This window comes from Rhinopithecus bieti, unplaced genomic scaffold (genome assembly GCF_001698545.2).
Source record: "Rhinopithecus bieti isolate Rb0 unplaced genomic scaffold, ASM169854v2 scaffold_5480, whole genome shotgun sequence".
NCBI lineage: Eukaryota > Metazoa > Chordata > Mammalia > Primates > Cercopithecidae > Rhinopithecus > Rhinopithecus bieti.
The window spans coordinates 22,156-50,068 of NW_016804710.1; the positions used below are offsets into that span (position 1 = coordinate 22,156).

The following is a 27,913-nucleotide window of genomic DNA, read 5'->3' on the forward strand; positions in this document are numbered from 1 at the left end:
CCCCTATGTAAGAGCAAAAGAAAAAAAAAAAAAAAACTCAGGGTTTCCAGAAAGTATTTTCTTTGGAATACAGCTACCCAAATCACATTTTAAGGACTGGTTTTTATTTGACCTTTGACCTTTCATCTTTGTCATCTGTTGTATTCACTTTCACTCTCACCTACCTGGGGGTCTGGCTACCATCTCATGTCTTTTTATATTCCAGGGCTCTTTTTTTTGCTCCAGACAGGTGATCAGATATGGCTTAGAGACAGCAATACCTGTTTTATTAAAAATAAATAACATGAATCTTAATCATATTCTCCAATTACCAACCCAGTAAGGTGCTCAGTAAAAACGATGTAATAGAATAAATACTAATTTATAACATAAATTTCTAAATATTTAGAAAATATTTTAAATGTGTAGGTTTTAAATTTTACTATCTGGTACTATTGAATCAAAAATTGGTGTCGGAAATTAGATTTTAAGGCATGGGCAACAATATTGCATGCCACTAAATTTCTGGAATTATCACTAATCTAGAGTGAAAAACACAGATTAGCTCACTAATGTGAAAAGCTCAGGTCAAAATGAAACATCTTGAAGGAATTATTTTCTACATAAATCTCAAAGATTTTCTTGAAAACAGAGATCTGAAACTCATTTATGCAAAGCATAAATTATCAGAAAACAGTCTACAAAAATAGAGAAATAAAACTTTAAGGGTATTTTAGGAATTGTGTATTGAAGTTATCCTCACCCAAAAAGACCAGGTTTCTGTAGTTCTCCAACAACACATTTCTATATAAATCCCGCTGTGCAGTATCCAGGCATTGCCACTCCTCCAGAGAGAATTCTATGGCCACATCTTTAAATGTCAATGGTTCCTGAAAAACACAAACAGACACACACTTACCAAGTGGCCACGAGCTGTCACTGAATTTTTTTTTAAATGTATAGGATAGCCGGGTATGGTGGTTCATGCCTGTAATCCCAGCACTTTGGGAGGGCAAGGTGGGCAAATCACGAGGTCAAGAAATCGAGACCATCCTGGCCAATATGGTGAACCTCCGTCTCTACTGAAAATATAAAAATTAGGCCGAGCATGGTGGCTCACACCTGTAATCCCAGCACTTTAGGAGGCAGAGGCAGATCACCAGAAGTTGGGAGTTCAAGACCAGCCTGATCAACATGGAGAAACCCCATCTCTACTAAAAATACAAAATTAGCAGGGTGTGGTGGTGCATGCCTGTAATCCCAGCTACTCGGGAGGCTGAGGCAGGAGAATTGCTTGAACCCGGGAGGCAGAGGTTGCAGTGCGCTGAGATCGCTCCACTGCACTCCAGTGTGGCAACAGAGTGAGACTCCGTCCCAAAAAATAAAAAAATAAAAAAAGTATAGAATAAAAAAAGTATTTTAAATATAGACAGATGAGAGGGCTACAGATAAGAACAGTTTAATGTGGTTTAGAGAAATTTTCATTGTGTTTATATTTACTGTTTTGTGACTTGTGGGAAACTACTGGATCCGCAGGAATAGAAAACATGTTGCTAAATGGAATGTCTCTGCAAGCACTGGTTTTAATAAAAAATTTTTAAAAATAGGACTCTAAAATGCATACTTTTTTTCCCATTTATCTCCTTGTGGAATTCGGAAATTGTTAGCACCCACTCTAGAAAGGCACCAGCCAAAACTCTGATCTCTTCTTATCAGTTCTGTGAGGCAAGACTCCAGGGTGGGGCCAGACCTAAAAAAGGCCTCCAAAAAGGGTGAATCTGAACAGAACTGGAGCTGGGAGTAAACCCTATATATTACTCTGCTCACCCCATCAACTGTATAAATATACTAATTAGCCATTTAAACAAATTTCCTACGGTTTTCTAGGGTAATTTTAAGATAAATAAGCATTCTTAGCAAAGTAAAAGAAATAAAAATATTTAAAACTCTTGGGTCCATAAACATTCATTCAAATGATGACCTCAGAAGTCACAACAATATAAAGAAAGTGGCCCAAATAAAGCCCACATGTTTTGCCACACATCTATTCACTTAATTCAACCATGTATTCAGTTGCTAGTCTAGACCAACTGTTCCTAGATGGTAGGGACCATGACTGCTTTATCTATTTTTCTAATGACCATATAAAATGGTAGCAATTAGTTTATCTGCTTGAGTCTCCAGACCTCCTCCTTGTTTTTTACCCAACTACCAGGAAACTGGGAAACTCTCTACTGGATACCAACCAAAGACATCTCTTGTATGAGGGGAGGAGCAAACACAGGATGACTCATTTCTCTTACACTGAGACAGAAGCAGAATTAACCACTCTTGTCAACCTGACACAATTCTGCTCTGGACATCCTCAAATATCTCAAAGATGCCTAGGTGATTGTGAGAGAGTTCCCAGTGACCCTGGGCTGATGACCCAAGGATAAGGCAGGCAGGAGAGACTCAGGCTGATTCTAAATAGAAAATCGAACTGCCGCAGCGGAGCTCCAGATTACGGGTCCTGATTAGCTAGCTCTTGGGCAAAAGGAAAGACAAAAATACTCTACTCCAGTATTACATTTTATGGGTAGGTATAATTGTGATCATGACTCTCGATACTTTGTGGCCTTCATCTCTCACCCCTAAGATGCTTGTTTACTCTTACAGAATCTGTCATCAGATTCTATTTACACCTGGACCCTCTCACATAACTGTAGCAGGTCACTGAACAAGATCTGAAAAGTTTTAAGAGCAACACTCTCAAAGGGAAGCTTTAAGATGTTTATGTTGACATCTCACAATGCAGAAAATGCCTCCTGTTGGTTTCCTGTACATTCTCAATCCAGAGTCTGGCCCTGTCTTGTAAATTCCAGGTAGAGGCCGGACCTTACATACAGATTCTAGGTGGGATCAGCCTGCTTCTGCATTCTTGGGTGTTACAGCAAGTGTAGTACAACCAAAGGAGAGATTGCCTCATAGAGGCTGCTCTACCACATTCTAAATAATACGTCTACTTCATGTAGCTGAAGCTACATGAATATAAGTAGAGAGTTTATTTGGGCCAAGATTGGGAATTGTAACCTGGGATCAAAGATTCAAGTTGCCAGGAATCTACACTTTGATTAGCGCAGTTACAAGTGGATTTGTAAAGGCAAAAAGAGAGGGACAGAGAGAGGGCTGATACAAAGTTGCCCGTCAGAAACTCTCATTTGTTTACAAAAAAAAACATTGATTATCGATTGGATATACATTGTTAAGCTATAGGGTGTGGGTTACAGGATCCAGTGTGTCATTATTAATTTAAATTTATAGCTACTTGTGGCAATAGCAAGCAGTTTCAAGAGATAAATTCATAGCTCAAAGAACAGAGAAATACATAATTGTGGTATTATTTTAATGTTCTCTGAACCTTGTAACTAAAAGAATTTGCATTTCTCAAATAAAAGGTTTTCTTTTTTCCCAAATCTTAAGTCCCTGATTCAGAATTTGGAGCTGCAAATTTAGTTCCTAGGTGAGTGCAGTAGCAGTAGGTGTCGTCCGCACATTTGTGGTTATTTTAAGAAGAGGAAGAAGGGGTTGGGTGTGGTGGCTCATACCTGCAACCCCAGCACTTTGGGAGGCCAAGGCAGGCAGATCACCTGAGGTCACGAGTTTGAGACCAGCCTGGCCAACATGGTGAAACCCCCCCTTCCACTAAACATACAAAAATTAGCTGGACGTCTTGGTGCATGCTTGTAATCCCAGCTACTCAGGAGGCTGAGGCAGGAGAATCATTTGAACCCAGAAAGTAGAAGTTGCAGTGAGCCAAGATCATGCCATCGCACTCCAGCCTGGGCAACAGAGTGAGACTCCATCTCAAAAAAAAATGAAGAAGAGGAGGAAGGGGAAAAAATGGAGATTATCATGTCTGCTTAATGCACACATGTTACTCTGGGTTTCTGGGCCCCATGGTCTCTGAAATCAGTTTCTGGTCTAAAGATACAAGAGTCATTTAAAGAGGTAAAATGGTTAATTGCTGCCCTGTGAAGTATGTAGAAATCTGGCCTAGCCTCTCTAGAGGTGACTGTAGAGGACTATAACACCAAATAGGCAGAGACACAATTCTGCCTGCATATTTAGGGGACAGCATGCATTTTGCAGCACAATCATGAGTTGACTGAAAGCCTGAAAGGAAAAGCCTCCTCTAGGTTAAAGCTTGGTTGGCACCTTATATGTTTATATGATGTGTGGCAATTCTAGACAGTGTTTGGAAAATATAACTAAAAGAAAAATTTTGTCCAGCTCCAGAGTAACTCCACAATGACAGAACAGAAAGAAAACCATTTTATTACACAATTAAACCAGAATGTGACATGTATCACAGTCAATCTGCTGAAGAGATTGCAAAGACAGAAAGACAGTCACAATAATTAGTCCACAAGTAGAAAAATTTACAGCACACGTCATACATAGTTCACCCTAAATTCACCTGGTAATTGGGAAGGCCATCCATATACGCTAATTGGTTATAATCAATGACAAAATAAACTTTTCACATCTTCATGACAAGAGGTAATTCTGCAACTTAAAGCCAGGTGCCTCCTGCCTGCCATCTCCTGGTGGCTTGTGTCCTCTCTTGACTCCTACCATCTGCCACTGAGGCAGAGTCTATAGCACAGAGCTCACACCTGGCACCCTATATATAACCCCAGCTGCCACAGCAGCACTTCAATGCCACATCAGAGAGTGAAGCCTGAGTTGCAGGAGGAAAGCCTGCAGGACTCCTGGGTAGAACTGCACCTTCACAATAATGGGAATAGGTGCAGTGTTTAAACCTCAGTTTTTTATTTATAATGGTGACACGGAAATCACTCTGCTAGATTTCCAGCAAGAGTCCATATAGAGATAGCTCCAAGAGTTCTCACTGTGACAGCCCACCTCATTCACAGACACCATGGGATAGTAATAGGGCTTCCAAAACTGACACCCAATGCATTCAAGAGAAAACAGCCAAAATGATTATATTGAGAGAAAAAAAAAGAAGATAAAAGCATCTTTAGAAAAAAGATTAGATGATTAACAAGTCAGTCAGAAAATACTCCCCTAAAACACATTTCTCTGTAAAAACCCAAAGTGCACAGCTACCCTCAGTATGAGAAACATGAGCACAAAGAATAAAACCAAACACCGCATGTTCTCACTCATAGGTGGGAACTGAACAATGAGGAAACTTGGACTCGGGAAGGGGAACATCACACACTGGGGCCTATCATGGAGACGGGGAGGGGGGAGGAATTGCATTGGGGAGTTATACATGATATAAATGATGACTTGATGGGTGCTGACGAGTTGAGGGGTGCAGCACACCAACATGGCACAAGTATACATATGTAACAAACCTGCACGTTATGCACATGTACCCTAGAACTTAAAGTATAATAAAAAATAAATAAATAAATAAATAAATAAATAATGTACTAAATATAATCTTTCACACTGATCAAGAGATCAGCTTGAGAGAGTGTGTCACATAACTTTTGACAAACACGATAACTTTGAATAATAAAGTTTGCTTAATAGCTAAGATGTGGGAAGCTGACTGCTTCCAGAAGCATCTGGATGAAAAAAAAAAAAAAAAGAATAAAGGCGGGCATATTCTCAGCAGAATTTTGCAAGTGTGTGTTACAGCGTGGTCTGGATTGAAGACCTAAGCAGATTTTGTGTGAGCAACAAGGCTCTTTATTCACTTGGGTGCTAGTGGGCTGAGTCTGAAAAGGGAGGTGTGAGGGAGAGCAGTCTTTATAGGGCAAAGTGGTGAGTGGAAAATTACAACACAGTTTTGGGACTTGTTGACTCAAGAAGTTGATCGACCAGTTGGGACAGGAACCCGCTGTTCTTCTTTTGTGGTTTTTGGTTGTTGCAGGTTTTCTGGTTCCAGGAAGTCTGGAGGCATATGTGCCATTCACAGAGTTCTTAATGGCCCACCGTAATACTGGCCCTGCTGGCAATAGTGCAGCCATATTTTTGGCGTATGACATTCCTGTCTTTTTGTTTTAATAAGAAAAGAAGTGGACGTGGAGATGTTTCTCAGGGATTCTTCAAGCGGGACTTGGGGTGGCATGGACTCCTAATCGGGAGAGAGATCTTGGGGTTGGGGTGACATTAAGGGACAGTTAGGAGTAGCATTTGCTGCATAGATTGACTGGTAACAGCTTGAATGAGATTTTGTAGGAACTGAGAGGCCAGTCGGAAGAGATAGGGTCTGAACAGGAGAAGGAGAATGATGGAAATGAGGGGCCAAGCTTTAGGGAGAAGCCACAATGCCCAGCTCCAAAGATTGGTGTTAAGAGTCTGAAGGATGTTGCCTGATTTTAGAAGACTTCATTTAACCGCTGGGCAGCATCTCGTACTAGTCCAGACTGGTTGGTGTAAAAACAACAATCTTCCCCTAAAAAAATGCACAGACCACCTTTTTCGGTGGTTAGGAGGTCAAAGCCACAGTGGTTCTGGAAAGTTACTGCTGCTAAGGCGTCTATTGGGGATTGGAGAGTAAGGGTGGATTTTGCTATGTCTTGGAGGCTGAGAGATCCTTTGAGAATGTATAATAGTAGGACAGGGAAGGGGACAAATAGCAGGTTTGTCTATTCCTGTTCCTGTGGCATTGGTAATTCCTAGTCCTATAAGCAAGGGTATTATCTGCACGGCCCTACACTGACGGACTTGGGCTCTGACAGGGACTGGTAAGGTTTGGTTTCCAAGGGCAATGTCAATTTTGGGGCTTAGGAAGACTAGGGTACAGGTGCCTGTCCACTTAGTGGGGAGGCAGACATAGGTTGAAGTTCCACACAAGAAGAATATGCCTTGGCTGGGTAGGCAGAACTGGCTGTGTATGTTAAAAAAGTGTGTGAATTTGTTGTTTTCATTTTCCCACACCCCTAGGGTACTTGCCAAGGTGGCCCCCGTGAGTGGCTGAAAAGGGATGTTTGGGATAAGCTGAGTGGCTCCCTGTTTTATTTTCCCATTGGAGGAAAAATCATTTTGTATCTACTAGGAGCCACTCAGAAGGGTAGCTGAAAGCAGGGATAAGGAGGCATTCGTCAGTGGTGGGAGTGCTGCTGCAGGAGGTCCAGGGGTGAATGGTCAGTCATGCAGTGTGTATGCCTGCCATTACAAAACCCGGATTGTTTGTTAAGCAGGGAGGTGCTTATGACTTCTGGGGGCTTTGAGAAGTGGATAGGCTGTTTGAATGTAGCCGTTTGGGAGACGTGGAGGTTAACGTAGTCAGTTGGGGCTTGAAGCTGCGAGGTGTAGTTGCACTGATGGAACAGGAGGTGACCTACGGGTAGGCCTGATGACAGGTTGTGTTGGATGCATAAAGGGGCTTGGAAAGTTAAGACAGTGTTTGTAGTCACAGGGCCGTGTATGGGTTTTTCATTTCTTGTGTAATGGGTGAGGCTGGACGTATAGGAGCCTAAAAGTTGAACTGCATGTCCTGTCGGGGTATTTTCGGTCATTTCATTGATGGAAAGTCGGCCAATGACTGCATATTTAGGAGTTGGAAAGGGCTTTTTCCTTCATAACGAGGGTGGTAGGTTAAGTTAGTAACTACCCAGTTTTTTGCGGGAATGGGAGTGGCAACGTAAGTGGTAGCTGATAGAGAAATGCAAAGCCAGCAGTCCTTTGCCAAAGAAGGATTGGACTGGTTTAATAGAAAGTGGGTTGAGAGTTTTGTAGAGGTAATTAGGCATTACTGGAAGTGGGGGTGCAGCCATGCGGGGCAGCCAAAGGAGCAGGAGGGATAGATAAAGTGAGTAGGAAGGTAAATAGAGGTGTCTCATCTGGGGAGAAGTCATACAGGGTGCCCTAAAAGATGAGATCATCTATCCGGTTTAAGAGAGAATCTAAGGTGGGAGTTTGGGGATGAAACCAGGACATGTCTTAGCAAATAGAGTGGAGGAAGAGGGTGAAGCAGCAGGGTGGACAGGAGCAGGACATTTAAGTTTCTTCAGGGATTCGGGTGAGTTTTAACGAGGTCAAGGAGAGTACTTGCAACTTCCAAGAGGAGGAAGAAGGGTCAGGCTGAGTGTCAGATGGACACAGCTTTACTCTGGAAGGGTGAATCCACTGAGGAGGATCTTGTAAGCGGACAGCTGTTGGGGTGCTATAAATGACCAGGAAGGGTCCTGTCCACTGAGGTTGTAGAGATCGGGGGGTTAAGCTCTTTATCAGGATGGGCTGTCCAGCCAGGGTGTCCTCATATGGCTGGGTATCTGGGGTGGGTTAGCACCTGATGGTTAGCAACCTGACGGATTTCATTCCTAGCCTGTTGGAGGACTGGGTAAATAGTCCCCAAGAGGACTGGTGTCTGGGATGAGGTTGGGCCCGAGTAGAAAAGTACTACCATATAAGAGTTCGAATGGGCTACACCCGGTAGGTTCATGGGCGGTGGCTCAGATCCGGAAGAGCGCAAGTGGTAGGAGAACAGTCCAGTCCTTTCGGAGCTAGAGGGTGAGTTTTTAAGAGGCTGCTGGCTCTTTCAACCTTTCCTAAGGAATGAGGATGATATGGGGTGTGGAGATTCCACTGGATGCCAAGGGCCTGGGAAACTGCCTGGGTGATTTGGCTAATGAAAGCTGGACCATGTCAGACTGGATGGAAGTAGGGAGGCCGAAACAGAGAATAATATCGGTTAGAAGAGAGGTAGTAACTGCTGCGGCCTTTTCAGATCCAGTAGGGAAGGCATGACCCATCTGGTGAAGGTATCAACCCAAACTAGGAGGTACTTATATTTTTTGACATGAGGCATATGAGTGAAGTCAATTTGCCAATCTTGTGTAGTAGTAAACCCTCGGGCCCGATGTGTTGTGAAAGAAGGGGGCCTAAGAAAACCTTGAGGGTTGGTGGAGTGGCAGACGGAACATTGAGAGGTGATTGCTTTAAGGATGGACTTCCACGATGAGAAATAAATAAGGGGCTCTAGGAGGTGAGCCAAAGGCTTGTACCCTACGCGCAAGCAGTCATGGAGGGATGAGAGAATAGATTGTGCTTCTGAGGCAGGAAGAAGGAACTTTCTGTGATCTAAGAACCACTTGCCTTGTGAGTTGGAAAGGACAAGTAGAGCAGGCTTTCAGAATAAGAGTAGGTAGGGATGATAGATGAGAAAGAAACGTACTGGCCTTTTGGAGCAGAGACTGGAATGTCTGCAGACACTGAGGCGTTTGCCACCTCTTTTGCTGTTTTATTGGCGTGGGCATTTGCTTTAGCGACAGGGTCTGTCGGTTTTTGGCATCCTCTGCAGTGGACACAACTCCAGCCTTGGCGGGCAAGAGAGCAGCCTTAAGGAGGAACTTTATGATAAAGGCATTGATAATGGAAGACCCTTGTGTGGTTAGAAAACCTCTTTCCGCCCAGATGGCAGCATTGTGATGAAGGATGTAGAAAGCATATGTGGAATCAGTATAAATATTGATGTGCATTCCCTTAGCAAGAAAGAGTGTGAGTTAAAGCAATTAGTTCAGCTTCATGAGAGGTGGTGGAGGGTGGAAGTGCAGCAGACTCGATAACAAACGTGTGGGACACAACAGCATAACCTGCCTTGGCTGGCGAAAATTGGTTGGTCCTTGAAGAACCACCATCGATAAACCAAGTGTGGTCTGGGTTTGGGACTGGAAAAACAGAAATATGAGGAAAGGGGGAGGATGCCATGAGATTAAGGAGATGCAGTCATGTGGCTCAGGACTTGTGTTGGGTGCTAAGTGAGAGGCTGGGTTGAAATCAGGTCCAAGAGTAATGGTTAGCATGGGGTTTAAAATAAAGAGTGAATAAAGCTGGAGGAGATGCGGGGAGGAGAGTAGGTAGGTGAGGTGAGAGGAAGAAATGAGACTCCAGAGGTTGTGAGAGCTATAGAGTGTAAATGGGGTGTAATCAGTGATTTTTGAGGGATTCTAGAAGTATTAGGGCAGTGGCCACTGCAGCGCGTACACAGGGCAGCCAGCCTAGGACTGAGGTCAAGTTGTTTAGATAAGTAGGTCACTGGTCGTGGGCCTGGCCCTTGTCTTAGGACCCCAACTGCACATCCCTTTACCTCTGGCATATAGAGAGGGAAGGGCTGGGTGGAGTCGGGGAGTGCCAGTGAGGGGGCTGTCTCAAGAGCTTTATTCAGGGAGTGAAAGGATGAATGAGGGAAGGATTTGGGGTCTATGGGGTCAGCTAGGTTGCCTTTTGTAAGCTTATAAAGGTGTTTTGTTAAGAGGGCAAAACCAGGTACCTAGAGGCGGAAGTACCCAATGATGCCTAAGAAGGAGATAAGCTGTTATTTTTGAAGGGACTGGGGTCTAGGAGATTAGCTGAATACAGTCAGCGGGGACAGTGTGGGTGTGCTGATGGAGAATTATGCTGAGATAAGTAACAGAAGGGGAAGAAATCTGAGCTTTAGAAGGGGACATTCGGTACCCTTTAGAGCCTAAATGCTGAAGGAGTAGGAGGATATTCTGTTGGGAGGACTCCTAGGAGGGACTGCAGAGAAGATCATCGACATATCAGATGAGGTAGGAAAAGGAAGGCTGAAAAGAGAGTAGGTTGCAGGCAAGGGCTTGGCTAAAATAATAAGGGTTATCCCGGAAGCCCTGGGAAGAATGGTCCAGCTTACTTGTTGGGACTGATGGGTGTCAGGGTCAGTCCAGGTGAAGGCAAAAAGAGGTTGAGAAGAGGGGTGTAGGGGAATGGTGTAGAAGGCATCTTTTAGGTTGAGAACAGAATAATAGGTAGTGGAGGGAGGTATTTTGGACAAGAGAGTATATGAGTTTGACACTATAGGATGGATGGAAAGTACAATCTGACTGATGAGATGAAGGTCTTGAACTAATCTGTAGGACTTGTCTGGTTTTTGAAAGGGAAGGATGGCAGAGTTAATGGGTACTAAGATGCCACGTTGTAAAAAGCAGGTAAAAAGGCTTTAGGCCTTTTAGGGGTGGCATAGGGATAGGGTACTGGCATTGGGCAGGGTGAGAATGGTTTGGCTTCAAAGGGATGACGAGGCGGGAGTGATCTGTAGCAAGGGAGGGAGAGGTGATATCCCAGACCCTGAGGCTGAGGAAGGCAGATGTTAGAGGAGCTTGTGGGGTTGGTGAGGGGTTGGGGAGAAGGGTGGCAAGGAGGTGTGGCTGTAGCCCAGGAATAGTGAGGGAGGCAGACAATCTTGTTAGGATGTCTCGGCCGAGCAGAGGGACTGGACAAGTGGGGATGACTAGGAAGGAGTGCAAAAAGGAGTGCTGACCTAGTTGACACCACACCAGTGGAATCTGGAGAGGTCTGGAGGCTTTGCCGTCAATTCCCACATCAACTGTCATGGAGGCTAAGGAGACAGGTCCTTGAAAGGAGGGAAGGGTGGAGTGGGTGGCCCCCATATCAATCAAAAAGGGGATGGACTTATCCTCCACCTTAAGAGTTACCTGAGGTCCATGATGGTCCAGGGGGCCTCTGAGGTGTTCGGGCAGCGTCATTCCTCAGCCACCAAGCCGATGACATCAGGGAAGGAGTCCCACAGGGGGCTGTGGGGTTGAGCTCCAGGAGCTCTAGGGATGGCAGCTTGAGTTGGACAGTCTGACTTCCAGTGAGGGCCAGCACAAACAGGGCATGGCTTAGGAGGTATCCCAGGCTGCAGGTATTCCTTGTCCCAGTGGCCATTTTTATGGCACTTGAAGCGTGGCCCTGGAGGGGCTGCTGGGCGCTGCGGTCTGGACGCCTTGAAATCCCTACGGGCCATTGGTGTGGCTGGGGTTCATCTAACAGCGGAGGCAAGCATCTGTAATTCAGAAATACACTGCCACCAGATAGCCTCTTCCCTGTTACTGAACACCTTAAAGGCAAGGTTAATTAAATCCTGTTGTGGGATTTGAGGGCCAGATTCTAATTTTTGAAGTTTTTTTCTAACATCGGGAGCTGACTGGGTAATAAAATGCACATTAAGAGTAAGTTGGCCTTCTGGCCCTTCAGGGTCTAAAGCTGTATACCATCTGAGAGTGGCAGCCAGACAGGCCATAAACTGTGCTGGATTTTCATCCTTGCCCTGAGTGGTTTCTTTTAACTTATCATAATGACTGCCTTATATGCAGCTTTTTGGAGTCCCTCTACTAAGCAAGTGATCATATAATCTCGCCTGGCCATACCAGGAGATCCTGTTTGATAGTTCCACTGGGGCTCCTCACGGGGGACCTCCCTGGCACCTTCCTGGAGACCTAGCTCAAGGCGCCAGTGGTCATCTGCATAGGACTGAGCTGGGGCCCAAACTTGCTCCCTTCGGGAGTGAGTGTAGAAGTAAGGATGACATTTAAGTCACTCCAGGTGAGGTTATAAGACTGAGTTAAATATTGAAATTCCTGGATATATTTAGTGGAGTCTGATGGAAAAGAACCTAAACACTGGCTGACCTGAGACAGGTCAGACAGGGAGAAAGAAACATGAACTCAGACTATTCCTTCAGCTCCAGCCACCTCTCAAAAGGGAAAGAGAGGGGTGGGAGGAGGGGGATTAGAAGTGGGACCAAATTGTAAGCCAGATCGGGTATGAGGTGGAGTGGGGACAGAAGGGATACAGGGAGGCACAGTATGGGTACAAGGGGGACTGAGGTCTGGAGAAGGGTTGGGACTGGAGTTGGACAGGCAGGGAGGAGAAGTATCGGAAGGGTTTGTGGACAGGGAGGACTCGCTGTCGCCAGAGGGTGGTAGGGGAGCAGACAGGAGGGACAGAAGGAGAATTTGAGATGAATCGCATTGGGAACAAGGGCTGGGGAGGGACGGAAGTGTAAAACATGCCTGGATGTATAAAACCTCAAACCATTTGCCCATTTTGTGACAAAAGTTGTCTAAGTCCTGCGAAATAGCGAAATTGAAAGTGCCATTTTCCAGCCACTGAGAGCCACTGTCTAATTTATATTGGGGCCACGTCATATTACAGAAGAAAATGAGATGTTTGTTTAGGTTCCAGATCAGGTGAAAGACACAGGGGTTTTAGATTCTTTTTTTTTTTTTTTTTTGAGAGGGAGTCTCGCTCTGTCGACCAGGCTGGAGTGCAGTGGCGCGATCTCAGCTCACTGCAAGCTCCTCCTCCCGGGTTCACACCATTCTCCTGTCTCAGCCTCCCAAGCAGCTGGGACTACAGGTGCCTGCCACCACACCCAGCTAATTGTTTGTATTTTTAGTAGAGATGGGGTTTCACCGTGTTAGCCAGGATGGTCTCGATCTCCTGACCTCATGATCCGCCCGCCTCGGCCTCCCAAAGTGCTTGGGATTACAGACATGAGCCACTGTGCCCAGCTGAACTCTTGGACATCTTAATTTTGCACACTGTATGCAACTGAAAGAATATTAACAGAAAAAAAAAAAAAAAAAAAAAAAAAAAAAAAGAAGAGAGAAAGGTGTTATAAAAAAAAAATCCAGCGAGGTGCAGTGGCTCATGCCTGTAAACCCAGCACTTTGGGAGGCCAAGGTGGGTGGATCACCTAAGGTCACAAGTTCGAGACCAGACTGACCAATATGGCAAAACCCTGTCTCTACTAAAACACAAAATTTGCCAGGCATGGTGATGCATGCCTGTAATCCCAGCTACTTGGGAGGCTGAGGCAGGTGAATGGCTTGAATCTGGGAGGCAGAGGTTGCAGTGAGCCAAAATCATGCCACTGCACTCCAGCCTAGGCAACAAGAGTGAAACTCCATCTCAAAAAAANAAATCCAGCGAGGTGCAGTGGCTCATGCCTGTAAACCCAGCACTTTGGGAGGCCAAGGTGGGTGGATCACCTAAGGTCACAAGTTCGAGACCAGACTGACCAATATGGCAAAACCCTGTCTCTACTAAAAACACAAAAATTTGCCAGGCATGGTGATGCATGCCTGTAATCCCAGCTACTTGGGAGGCTGAGGCAGGTGAATGGCTTGAATCTGGGAGGCAGAGGTTGCAGTGAGCCAAAATCATGCCACTGCACTCCAGCCTAGGCAACAAGAGTGAAACTCCATCTCAAAAAAAAAAAAAAAAAAAAAAAAAAAAAATCTATGGGTTTGTTAATCAAGAAAAATGACAAGAGAAATCTCAATCATTTTAGGAGGTTTTTTTGCCAAAGTTAAGGATGTGTGCCCTGGAGACAAGTCTATGTCTTTCTTCCAAGATGATTTCGAGGACTTCAAGTTTAAAGGGAAAAGGGTGGGATATTGATAAGTACACAATTTTCATGTAAGAAAAGGATAGAAAAATACCGTCATTCATGCCTTTGTCTGGCTCAGTGAATCTGCATTTTTTTTTTAACATCAGATGACATAGACAAATAGGGCAGAAGAAAAATGCAGGGAACCTGAATTTTTACATAAGATAACATAGACAAAATGGGACAGAGGAACAGATAGGCATTTGAGTCTGATGGAAAGGAAAGTGACTGAACCTATAAACTATCAATTTACATATCTATGATAAAATTTTAACAGAAACACCTTGGGGTAAAGATCTGCAGCTCACTAGGAATTTTATTGTGGACACATATGTGGGGAGGTATGCAGCTTTTCATCTTGTAGCCATCTTATTTAGGAACCAAAAGGGAAAGGCAGGTTTGTGTGACCCAGTTCTCAGATTAACTTTTCTGTTTGGCTTACTGAGTTTGGAGTCCCAAGATTTAATTTGCTTTCACAGGTGCACATGAATAAAGCAATTTCTTAGAGATGTATAGAAAGACTTAGATTCTGACACAATAATAGTGGGAGACTACAACATCCCACAGACACTAATAAATCATTGAGACAGAAAATTAACAAAGATATCGGGACCTAAATGCAACACTTGACCAAATAGTCCTAATAGACATCTACAGAATTCTTCATCTACAAATAACATAATATACATTTTTCTCATCACCACATGGCACATACTCTAAAACTGACCAATTTTTAATCAGAATAAAACAATTCTCAGCAAATCCAAACATCCCAAAATTATACCAACCACACACTCAGATCACAGCCTGATGAAAATACAATGGAACACAAAGAAAACCACTTGAAACCATACAATTACATACAAATTAAAAAACCTGGGCTGGGCACGGTGGCTCATGCCTGTAATCCAGCACTTTGGGAGGCAGAGGCAGGCAGACCACTTGAGGTCAGGAGTTTGAGACCAGCCTGACCAACATGGTGAAACTCCACCTCTATTAAAAATACAAAAATTATCCAGGCATGGTGGTGGGAGGTTGAGGCACAGAATCATTTGAGCCTGAGAGGCAGAGGTTGCAGTGAGTCGAGATCATGCCACTGCACTCCAGCCTGGGTGACAGAGTGAGGCTCTGTCTCAAAAAACAAACAAACATCTGCACCTGAATGACTTTCGGGTAAATAATAAAATTAAGGGAGAAATCAAGAAGTTCTTAGGAACAAATGAGAACAAAGTACTGCAACACAGCTGACCCAGTGTTAAGAGGGAAATTTACAGCACCAAATGTTCACATTAAAAAGTTAAAAAGATCTCAATTTAACAAACTGATATTATAAATAAAAGAATGAGAAGAGCAAGAGGAAACCAACTTCTAAACTAGCAGAGGGCAAGAAATAACCAAAATCACATCTGTACCAAAGGAAATTTAGACATGAAAAACTATACAAGAGATCAAGAAACCTAGGAGTTAAATCTTTGAAAAAATTAATAAGTTAAATAAACCACTAGTTAGATTCATGAAGAAGACAAGATCTAAATAAACACAATTAGAAATGACAAAAGAGGCATTACCACTGACCCCACAAAAATACAAATAACTGTTGAAGTCTGCTATGAACACCTCTATGCACACAAACTAGAAAATCTAAAAGAAATGGATCAATTCCTGAACAAATACATCCTCCCAAGACTGAGCAAACATAGAAATTGAATCCCTGAATAGACCAATAACAAGCTCCAAAACTGAATTACTAATAAATAGCCAAGCAACCGAAAAAAGCCCGGGACCAGAGAGATTTACAGCTGAATTTTACCAGATGTACAAAGAAGAGCTGGTACCATTTCTCCTAAAACTATTCCAAAAAATTGAGAAGGCACTCTTCCCATCCCACTATATAAGAACAGTATCATATGATACCAAAACCTGACAGAGACATAACCAAAAAAGAAAATTTCAGGTCAATATCTTTGATGACCATTTATGCAAAAATCATCAGCAAAATACCAGGAAATTGAATCCAGCTAATCATAAAAGCTAATCCACTATGATCAAGTAGACTTTATCCCTGGCATATGAGGTTGTTTCAACATACACAAATCAATAAATGTGATTCATCACATAAACAGAAATACAGACAAAAACCACAAGATTATCTCAATAGATGCAGAAGAAGCTTTCAATAAAATTTAACATCCTTCGCATTGAAACAATTAAAGGCCCTCAACAAAGTAGGCATTGAAGGTACATCTACAAAATAATGAGTTATCTGTGAGGAACCCACAACCAACATACGGGATGAACAAAGCTAGAAGCATTTCTCCATGAAAACTGGCACAAGACAAGGATGCTTTCTCTCACCACTCCTATTCAACATAGAACTGGTAGTCCTCACTAGAGCAATGAGGCAAGAGACAAAAATAAAAGGCATCCAAATAGGAAGTAAACAAGTCAAACTATCCCTGTTTGCAGACAACATATCAAGAAAAGCCTATAGTCCCCACAGAAAAGCTCCATAAACTGAAAAGTAACTGAAACAAAATTTCAGAATACAAAATAAATGCACAAAAATAAGTAGCATCCCTCTACATCAACAACATCCAAGCCAAAAACCAAATAAAAAACACAATCTCATTCACAATTGCTACAAAAGAATAAAATATTTAGGAATACAGCTAACCAGGGAGGTGAAAGATCTCTACAACAACAATTTAAAAAACACTGCTTAAAGAAGTTAGATACGACACAAATAAATGGAAAGTCATTTTATGCTCATGGATAGAAAAGATCAAAATTACTAAAATGGCCATACTGCCCAAAGAAATGTACAGATCTAATATTACTCCCACCAAACTACCAAAAACATTCTTAGCAGAACTTTAAAAAAAAAAAAAAAAAAAAAAAGATTTTAAAATTCATATGGAACAACAAAGAGCTCGAATAGCCAAGGCAATTCTAAGCAAAAAGAACAAAGCTGGAGGCATTGCATTACTTGAATTCAAACTATACTTCAGGGCTACAGTAACCAAAGAAGCATGGTACTGGTTAAAAAAAAAAAAAAAAAAAAAAGACAAACAACAACAACAAAAACCAGACCAATAGACCAGGGCAACAGAATAGAGCCCAGAAATAATGCCACACACCTACAGCCATTTGGTCTTTTGACAAAGCTGACAAGAGGAATGCGGGAAGAATTCCGTATTTAATAAATGATGCTAGAATAACTAGCTAACACTATATAGAACATTGAAAGTGGATACCCTTCCTACACCATATATAAAAATCAACTCAAGATGAGTTACAGATTTAAATGTAAAACTTAAAATTATAAAATACCCTGGAAGATAACCTAGGAAATGCCATTCTAACATACAAACTGACAGAGATTTCATGATGAAGATGCCAAAGCAATTGCAACAAAAGCTAAAATTGACAAATAGGTTATAAACTATAACCTATTATAGCTAATTAAACTAGCTATTTCACAGCAGTGGAAACTATCAACAGACAACCTACAGAATAAAATAAAATATTTGCAAACTATGCTTCTGACAAAGGTCTAATATCCAGCATCCATAAGAAATTTAAACAAATTTATAAGAAAACACAACCTTATTAAAAGTAGGCAAAAAAATATGAACAGACACTTTTCAAAAGAAGACATACATGTGGCTAAAAAGCAAATTTAAAAAATGCTCGGTCGGGCATGGTGGCTCATGCCTGTAATCCCAGCACTTTGGGAGGCCAAGGCGGGTAGATCACGAGGTCAGGAGTTCGAGACCAGCCTGACCAAGATGGTGAAACCCCGTCTCTCCTAAAAATACAAAAATTGGCCAGGCACGGTGGCAGGCACCTGTAATCCCAGCTACTCGGGAGGCTGAGGCAGGAGAATCGCTTAAACTCAGGCAGGAGAGGTTGCAGTGAGCCGAGATCATGCCACTGCACTCCAGCCTGGGTGACAAAGTGAGACTCCGTCTCAAATAAATAAATAAATATTCATCACTAATCATTAGAGAAATGCAGAGAAAAACTACAATGAGATGCCATCTCACACCAGTCAGAATGGCTGTTGTTAATAACAGATGCTGGCAAGGTTGAAGAGAAAAGGGAATGCTTATACACTGCCTGTGGGAGCATAAATTAGTTCAACCAGTGTGAAAAGCAGTGTGGTGATTCCTCACAGAACTAGAAACAGAATTATCATTTGACCCAGACACCTCATAATTGGGTTTATACCCAAAGAAATATAAATTATTCTGTCATAGGGACACGTGCACATGCATGTTCACTGCAACACTATTCACATAGCAAAGACGTGGAATCAACCTAAATACCTATTAATGGTAGACTGGATAAAGAAAATATGGTATGGCAGGGCACAGTGACTCATACCTGTAACCACAGCACTTTCATACGCTGAGGCATGTGGATTTCCGGAACTCAAAAGTTCAAAACCAGACTGAGCAATGTGAAAGAACCACGTCTTTACAAAAAATACAAAAAGAAAAATTAGCCGGGCATAATGGTACACACCTGTTGGTACACACTTGGGGGCTGAGGTAGGAGGACTGCTTGAGCCATGGAGGCTGAGGCTGCAGAGAACCAAGATCACACCACTGCACTTCAGCCTGTGTGACAGGATGAGACCCTGTCTCCAAAAATAATTATAATAAAAATAAAATACAACAAAATATTTAATACAAACAAAATATGATACATAAACATCATGGAATACCATGTGGCGATAAAAAAGAACAAGAGCATGTCCTTTGCAGCAACATGGATACAGCTGGAGACCATTAGCCTTAGAAAACTAATGCAGAAACAGAAAGACAAATATATTTTCTCATGTATAAGAGCTAAATAATAAGAACATATGGACAAAAAGAGGGGCACAACAGAGGCCTAGTTGAGGGTGGAAGGTGAAAGAACAAAAAGGGTCAAAAAAATACTTGTTTGGTGCTATGCTTAGTATTTCAACGATAAAATAATCTGCACACCAAACCCCCGTGACACAATTTTACCTATATAACAAACCTGCATGTGTACCCCAAAACAGAAATAAAAGTTAAAAGGAAAAAAATCCATGGGTGTGGAAGAATGCAATGTAGGTCGGAGGACTGGTTTGTGCTACAGACAGTGGCCCAGATGGGGCTGTCCTCTGATTTATTTGTGTCCATGCAAGCAGATGAGATTATGAACAGGTGGTCCAGAACCCTTGGTTGGTAGAGAGAGCAGTTTGCTCTGCAGATTCAGTGTCTGGGAATAGCAATATGCCAGACTTGTAGACACTTTTGTGGGTTTTTGGCAAAAAACACTAGAATAAAAAAATGCTGTAGTGAAATACCTGAGGGCGGTGCCTAGTCCTGAGGGGGGGTGGACACATCAATGTCTAGTGAGTATGTTTGTGAGTGGGTGGAAATTCTGGGATGGCAGCTGCAAGAAAAGTGGGTCTATAATCAGAGCTCCTTTCCTCTAACTTTTCAGTCCTCTCTCACCATAGAAGGAGACCTGGAATCACAGGACAATGGGCAGTGTGACAGTCTGTGTACAGGAAAGTAGAGCATCCCATTCCCAGACACCCAGAGTTCCACTCCAGGCCAGGCCTGTTTGATATCTTTCTTCTGGCACCAAATCTGTAAAGTTTGCTTAATATCAAGCAATTCTCTGAAACTAACACATTGTTTAACATTTGAATTCCAACCCGAGTCAGCAGACCCTGATTCAGGGCTCAGTCCCACAACACTGTCCTCACTGCAGATGCCAAACACCATATGGGCCAATCTGTGCTTCTAAAACTACTGTTTGAAAATTTAGAACTCCCATAAACTCCCTCCAGTTCAATAATTTGATAGAGCTACTCACAGAACTCAGCAAACACTGTAGTTATGTTGACCAGTTTATTATACAAGATACAACCCAGGAAAATTTAAATGGAAAAAATGTACAGGACAAAGAAAAGAGGTGGAGAAAGATGAAGCACATAGATAATCCTGGTAAACAGCTGTGATTAATAAAATTCCCCATCCTTTGTGTTCTCCAGGAACAGTTCATGAAAAGAAACACCCTTCCCATTATGACTTCGATGGTGCTCTTTTCTTAACTATTTAATAACCAAACACTCACTCTGCATATTTTCTTGTTTTCATATTAAAAAATTAGCTGAATTTTCTTTAGCGGTCAAAATAAAATTCTTCTTAATCAAACTTCACTTAAGTTTATCTCCTTTCCACAGGCTCCTGAACTTTGAGCTACCTTCAGTCTGAGCCAACATACAACCCCATTTTTTGTCCCTCCTAAAAACTTGATGACTTCAGGATAAAACATTTTCTAATCCAGTATATGATTTTTTCACCTTTCATTTGCCATTCCCCTGTGATCTTCTTTCTAAACTTCTTTGCTCCTCCTTAAGAAAAAAAGTCTTCGTCTGCATAAACTATGCAATTCTTAAAGATCTTATAGTTGGTTCTTCCTTCTGTTGCAATACTCCTTTAAAATTCAAATTTTTTTAGAGAAACCTCATTCTGTTTTACAAAAGTAAAATACTGCCTCAAAAACGATAACAACTTCATCTTTAGTAAGACTCTCCCATTCCCCTTCCATCTTAATGTTAACTGCATCTGCCTGTGGGTCCCCCGATGTCCAGGGCTCTGTAGCTTCTCTCAGAATAAAGGCTTCTTCCATGGCTGGGGTGAGCAGGGGAGGCTTCCAAGAAAGAACTAACTGGGCTTTTAATAACCTCCCTTCCCTTTGCAGGCTCAATATTAGCCTTAGCTTGGAATCACTGGGCACAAGCTTTAATTTCCATGTCAAAGTTATTCACTTGGGTTTTGAAACAGCTTTAAAAATTCAGCAAAATTATGCACAGTATTTATATATGGGAAGGAATTTATTATTATTATTATTTTGAGACAGAGTCTTGCTCTGTTGCCCAGCCTGGAGTGCAGTGGTACACTCTTGGCTCACTGCAACCTCTGCCTCCCAGGTTCAAGCGATTCTCCTGCCTCAGCCTACCGAGTAGCTAAGACTACAGGTGCCCGTCACCCGTGACTGACTAATTTTTCAGTAGAGACGGGGCTTCACCATGTTGGCCAGTCTGGTCTTGAACTCCTGACCTCAGGTGATCTGCCCACCTCAGTTTCTCAAAGTGCTGGGATTACAGGCATGAGCCACTGCACCCAGCCAAGGGAAGGAAATTTTTTTTTTTTTTTTCTATTGAGATCGGCAGTCTCACCTGTGTCCACCCCCAGCCTGGAGTGCAGTGGCCGGATCTCAGCGCTCACTGGCAAGCTCCGCTCCCGGGTTCACGCATTCTCCTGCCTCAGCCCTCCCGAGGTAGCTGGGACCATAGGTGCCGCGCAGCCACCGCCCGCTAATTGTTTCTCTTTTGTATTTTTTTAGTAGAGATCCGGTCCTTCACCATGTTTACGCCCAGGATGGTCCTCAGCGATCTCCCTGACCTCAGCATCACGTCGCCGTCTCGGCCTCCCAAAGTGCTGGGAATTACAGGCGTGAGCCACCACGCCCGGCCAAGGGAAGGAAATTTTAAGGTGCTTACATTTCATACCTCAATAAGAAATGCAAAAGTATTTATTCCTTTCAGATGATAAATGTATTATTTTATGATTTTCATTAAAAATTATGTAGTAATCAATTGGTCATATGGGAACACTTCTAGGAGGTACCAACTTTCATCTTATAAAATTTAGCATTAACCGGCTGGGTGCAGTGGCTCATGCCTGTAATCCCAACACTTTGGGAGACCAACACAGGCAGATCAATTGACATCAGGAGTTCAAGGCCAGCCTACCCAATATGGTGAAACCCTGTGTCTAATAAAACTACAAAAATTACCCGGGCATGGTGGCACATGCCTGTAATCCCAGCTACTTGGGAGGCTGAGGTAGGAGAATTGCTTGAGCCCGGAAGGCAGAAGTTTCAGTGAGCCGAGATCGCACCACTGCCCTTCAGCCTGGGCAACAGAGCAAGACTGTCTCAAAAATAAAATAAAATAAAAATGTAGCATTATCCTTACAAAGCAAGATGACAGGATATAGAACAGAGGTATTCACTGTAACAAACGTACCCTGCAAAAAGAGGAACTGCTGTTTTCATAAATCTATGTAATTCATCAATTATCTACCACATTTTCTTGTAAAAATGTATTCATTTTCTACAGCCAAAATGGAAGAGAGGTTTTTTCCTTTTGCTTCCCTGGGAGCACTCTAAAACTAAGCCTTGGAATACTGTTGGACATCACACAGGCATAAAACATACCTGAGAAAATTCCTAAACTAAGTCTGGGAAAGAAAAAGGTAAATTAGAATTCTTAATAAATGGAATATATGATTAGATATTATTTTTTTCTGAAACTCACCTCTTTCATGCTCTTTGTAAATATTTTCTTACCTTTTAAATCCTACTAATAAAATGCAAGTTACAGTTATAAACTGAAATCAAAATAAGTGAACAAATCTTTTCAAGGTAACAAACCCAGGGAGTGGTGGTGCTGATTAAAAAACAGATGTGTCTCATTCACGTGTCAAGTCAGGCCACCCAATCACTAGAGAGATTCTCCCACCCCATCCTGCTCACTTAAGTGCTCAATGACCACCTTTGTGCATTTCACTTTGCAAGTTCTTGTACCATCTCACTGGAGTCAAGTTTGATTTTTTTTTTTATTTTTTTTTTGTCTTCTGGGATACCATTTTTTCTTTCACAAATCTTAGAGAATCCAGGGGGCAGAAATCATTCTGTGTTTTCCTCTCAATACCAGCATCTGATTGGCTGACCAGCAACGTGCCTCTGAGAAATGGAAGCTGGGTTGAGGGAACACAATCTTAATGCCTCAAAGAGTTAGCTTTCCAAAGGAAGAGTACACCAGGAGATTCCTCTCAGCCCCAGGGCATCCACCTGCTCCCTTGAGAGGCTACACTCCAACCTCAGATTGTCCTATGTCTCCCATTCCCAGATACCCAGAGTTCCATTACAGGCCAGGAGCTGAAATTTACCAGAGATCCTAGCATACACAGCCACAGTGGATATCTTGATTTATCCACAGTACTGAAACCCAGGACCAGGAAAAAACTCAAAGGTGGCTGAGGACACATCACCCCATAAAGTTTCCAAAGGGAAACCCTGACCCAAAAACATTCTGATAAGATCTCTGTGCCTAGGGAAGATAAAAGGAAAACAGGCACAGACTTTTTTTTACAATACAGTGTCAGGGGATTATTTTTTGTTTTCTTCTCATTGGAAATATTTTCAAACAGCAAACAATTTTTTTAAAGTGTCACCCAATAATTTGTCAACAATGATTAATTAAAATACAGTATCTAAAATGTACACTAAAGGACAAATAGTTGATAATGTGAATTAGGGAGGGGAAGTTGGCATTTGGGGATGTCAGAAGAAACGAAATTTAGCATTTCACTGCAAGTCAGTTAGACTAAAAGAATGGGGAATAGGGAGTAGTCTTGAAACCCTGCTTGAGACACATGTGAAAGTTGCAGGGGAAAATTTGTCCCCTGTGGAGTGTGAAAATAATTAAATGGCAGACAATTAGACTGAGGTGGCTCTAGTCCCAGGGTTTTCACTTTTAAAAAAGTCTAACTCAAATGCATTTTTTTGTAAATTACTATATTGGGGAAAACAAAATTTAGGCTTTATCAACCATAAACTGCCAATTAAGCTCTGATTACGTGACCAGAAAATTTCCACCTTGATCTAAAACTAAGAAACTACATAACTCTCCCTAACCAATTATTGAATTTGCTTTCCTTTATCATGCACCTTATAGAAGTATTTTCTTAAAGTCCCTCCCATGGAAAACAAACTACAAACCACAGCTGGGTGTTCTACAATTCTTGAATTCTTGAATTACTCTTTGATTAAATTCTTCAATATTTTTGCAGTGACTTCCACAGATTTTTAAGAGAAAAAAGATGGACTAGGAACCCCACAGACATGAACCCCGCATCCCGAGTCAGGATTCTCCCCTGATGACCCTCCCGGCATCCCTGCACAATCGGGTAGAGACGCGGCGCTGCGGGTGCTGAGCTGCCCAGAGAGGGCTCGAGGCCAGGGCACAGTCACTGCGCAGGGAGAAAACAGAACGCCCAAGGCCCCGGCTGTCAGCCCAGCCGCCATCTTACGGCTGAAGGGGACTAAGGACCGAGCTGCGCCAAAGAGAACTCCGGGCCGCGGGAGACTGAGGGCCGAGCTGCGCCAAGAACTCGGGGCCGAGGATTTTGTTGGCCCGAGTCCAGCCACAGCCACTTCCCACCGGTTCCAACCGGCCCCTCCCCATCTCTCGGGATGTCGGATCCAGCACTCTCACCATCTCTAGGTTTCCAGGGAGTCCCGGCGTCTTAGCTGTGGATCTCCCAATATCTGCAGGTCACAGGGACACTGAGGCTGGGCCTCTAGGAGCAGAGGACACTGAGCAGTGAAGAGAAGACCAGGACCTCCGGCTGCGGCCAGAGACAAAGGCCCCGCCAAATCCCGGAAGCCGTCCTGTCCACTCCAGTTGCGTGCCTGATTGGACGGTTCCCAGCCCAGCGATCCTGATTGGATAACGTTTGCTGCTCCGCTCCCTCAGGAGTGACAGAAGATATGCTCAGATGCTGGGCTGGAAGAAGATAAAGTGAAACCTAAGCTGCAGCCTTTTCAGGCAGGGCTTCCTCCCTGAGTTGAGCCAGGTCCACCCCAGAAGGCATTTGCATTTAACCTGCGTATAAAGTCATATGCATTTATGAATAATGTATTATGTGGCTATTCACACATGAAAATAACGTAACAATTATTTTAAAATTCCAGATTTTATGTCCTTTCTGAATTCTGGTCCTTTGAGCAGGCCAATTGAGAGTTTAAAAAGGAGGCAATCCTCTGAAATAAAACGTGAGCCACATGTGTATTCTGAATTTTCCAGCAGTCAAACTTTAAGAAGGAAGAAGAAACAGGTGGAATTCATTCTAACCATTTAATTAACCCACTATATCAAAACTATTATATTAATATCTGAGCAATATGTAATTATTAATGAAAGTATATATATTTTTGGAACTAAATCTTTAATCTAACTCTGTATTTTACCTTTCTAGCACATCGCAGTTCAGACCAGCCACCTTCTGGACGCCCAGTAGCCATACATGGCCAATAGCTGTCACATTAAAGTGCAGCTTCGACAACAGGGGGTTGAAGGGCCTGAACATTCCTTTTCTGCCAGAGGTGAGGGAAGAGCCTCTCCCTACCAATATCTCTCTTCAGTTCTGAGGTGGAACAGACTGTGGCCATAAAAAGAGCAGAGGGCAACAGGAATAAAATAACCCGATTGTTAAGAGTTAATGTAATTAATATGGATATAATTAAAACTACTAGATGTATGAAAAACAATTCTGCATAATATATAAACAAAGGCAAAACATGCTTTTAATGAAGAAAGAAACATTTTATCTAGTTTGGAATTACTTAATGATTGTTTCAAATTAAAAGAAAAAACCAAAATATAATATAAAAGTTGAAAATTTTATTATAACAGACTATAAAACATTTATGAAAATCTACAGTAGCCAAAATGACACATTTGATGGATTTATTTATAAGGTTTTATTAAAATTAGCTTTAGTATTAATAATACACTAATACAAAAGTAGAAGTTGATTTTCTTTTGAACAAAATTTTACATATCAATAGGATGTAGTAAAATATTTTTGTTCACCTTTTGAATAAAGTTTAAAATAAAGAAAGTAGAAAAGAGATAGAATTTTTCTCATGCTATCTTTCTCAGGTTTTTTGACTGGAAAACTGAGTCTCCTGTATCAAACAGTAAATGATTTTCTTTTTAAAATCTTTTAACTATCACTTTGGATAAATAAATGGCTATTCTTTTATAGTGATCTGTGATCCTATATTTTAGTGAAGTGTTTTAACCCTATGACATATTTGACAGGCTTCCCAACATGAAATTTTGCTTAAAAAGTGTCTTTTTTTAGACCCTGAACTTTTGGATGCTACAGAGTGTCAATGCAGCATGCAAAAGAGTGATAAACAGGCAGGGTGAGGTGGCTCACACCTGTAATCCCAGCACTTTGGGAGGCCGAGATGGGCAGATCACGAGGTCAAGAGATGGAGACCATCCTGGACAACATGATGAAACCCTGTCTCTACTAAAAACACAAAAATTAGCTGGGCATGGTGGCGAGTGCCTGTAATCTGAGCTACTCAGGAGCAAAACTTTGACTGAAAAAAAAGTTAACTTACCTGGAAGCATTATCAAAATAAAAATAATGCTTGCCAGGCTTGGTAGCTTATGTCTGCAATCCCAGCATATTGGGAGGCCGAGGCGGATGAATCACCTGAGGTCAGGAATTCAAGACCAGCCTTGCCAACAGGGCAAAACCCTATCTCTACTAAAAATAAAAAAATTAAGCCAGACGTGGTGGTTGGTGCCTGTAATCCCAGCAACTCAAGAGGCTGAGGCAGAAGAATCGCTTGATACCGGGAGGCAGAGGTTCCAGTGAGCCGAGATTGTGACATTACTCTCCAGTCTGGGTAACAGAGGGAGATTCCGTCTTTAAAAAAAAAAAAAAGGATGTGTGTGTGTATATATATATGTGTGTGTGTGTGCGTATATGTGTGTGTGTATATATATATTTGACCTCCTTAACTTATATTTTAATAAATATGTTATTAATATTTATGTCAAAATTGTATGAAGTTTCTAAAAATCTAATATATCTGAGTATATGTTCTTATTCATAATTATGGTTATTATGATAAATTATTGTAGGCAACAGATATAATTAATTTCTTTTAATTTGTTTCTTTATAAACATGTAAAGTCATTTCGACAGTTAATGGCTTAATTCTGATGTAGTTTCTAAAAACTTTAAAAGCATGAAAAATCCTAGAATACTGTGTTTTCAAGGAGGTTCATGAAAAGATGGAAAAGACCCAGATGAGTTGAGTACAGATTTCTGATAAGGTTAGAATTATATTGTTTTAATTAGGTAAAGATTGTGAGAATTCAGCCAGGCACGGTGGCTCACGCCTGTAGTCCCAGCACCTTGGGAAGCCGAGGCAGGCAAATCACAAGGCCAGGAGTTCTAGACCAACCTGGTCAACATGGTGAAACCCCGTCTCTACTGAAAATACAAAAAATTAGCTGGGCCTAGTGGTGGGCTCCTGTAATCCCAGCTACTCAGATGGCTGAGGCAGGCGAATTGCTTGAACCCAGGAGGTGGAGGTTGCAGTGAGCCGAGATCGCGCCACTGCACTCCAGCCCAGGCGACAGAGTGAGACTCCATCTCAAAAAAAACAAAAAAAAACAAAAAAAACAAAAACCTGTGAGAATTCTAATGAAGAGACTAACACATAAAACTGCTAATTTAGGGAAAACACAAATTAATTGAACATCAGGTAAATACTCCGCCACATTTTTATGCTAAATCAGCCAGCACTAAAATTTTTGTTTTTACATTAAATATATTTTTAATTGAACTTTAAGTTCTGGGGTACATGTGCAGAATGTGCAGCTTTGTCACATAGTTATGCACATGCCATAGTGGTTTGCTGCACCCATCAGCACATCACCTACTATCCATCCCCCAGCTGTCCACCCCAAAACAGGCCCCAGTGTGTGATGTTCCCCTCCCTGCGTCCATATGTTCTCATTGTTCAGCTCCCACTTATGAGTGAGAACATGCGATGTTTGGTTTTCTGTTATTTTGTTGTTTGCTGAGAATGATGGTTTCCAGCTTCATCCATGTCCCTGCA

General features: G+C 42.2%; 1 protein-coding gene across 1 annotated transcript in view; it reads right to left on the minus strand.

Moving 5' to 3' along the window:
- The window catches only part of LOC108528443 (zinc finger protein 107-like), a gene marked incomplete at its 3' end in the record, with an annotated part of 39,972 nt that extends 14,439 nt beyond the window's left edge, over positions 1 to 25,533 (minus strand). Inside the window, exons 1-4 of the mRNA XM_017870237.1 lie at positions 25,232 to 25,533; positions 24,477 to 24,767; positions 743 to 869; positions 165 to 260 (exon numbers count right to left, since the gene is read on the minus strand). Of these exons, the coding sequence (XP_017725726.1) occupies positions 165 to 260; positions 743 to 869; positions 24,477 to 24,479 (226 nt within the window). The remainder of the gene's footprint in view (positions 1 to 164; positions 261 to 742; positions 870 to 24,476; positions 24,768 to 25,231) is intronic.
- Between the last annotated feature and the right edge of the window lie 2,380 nt (positions 25,534 to 27,913).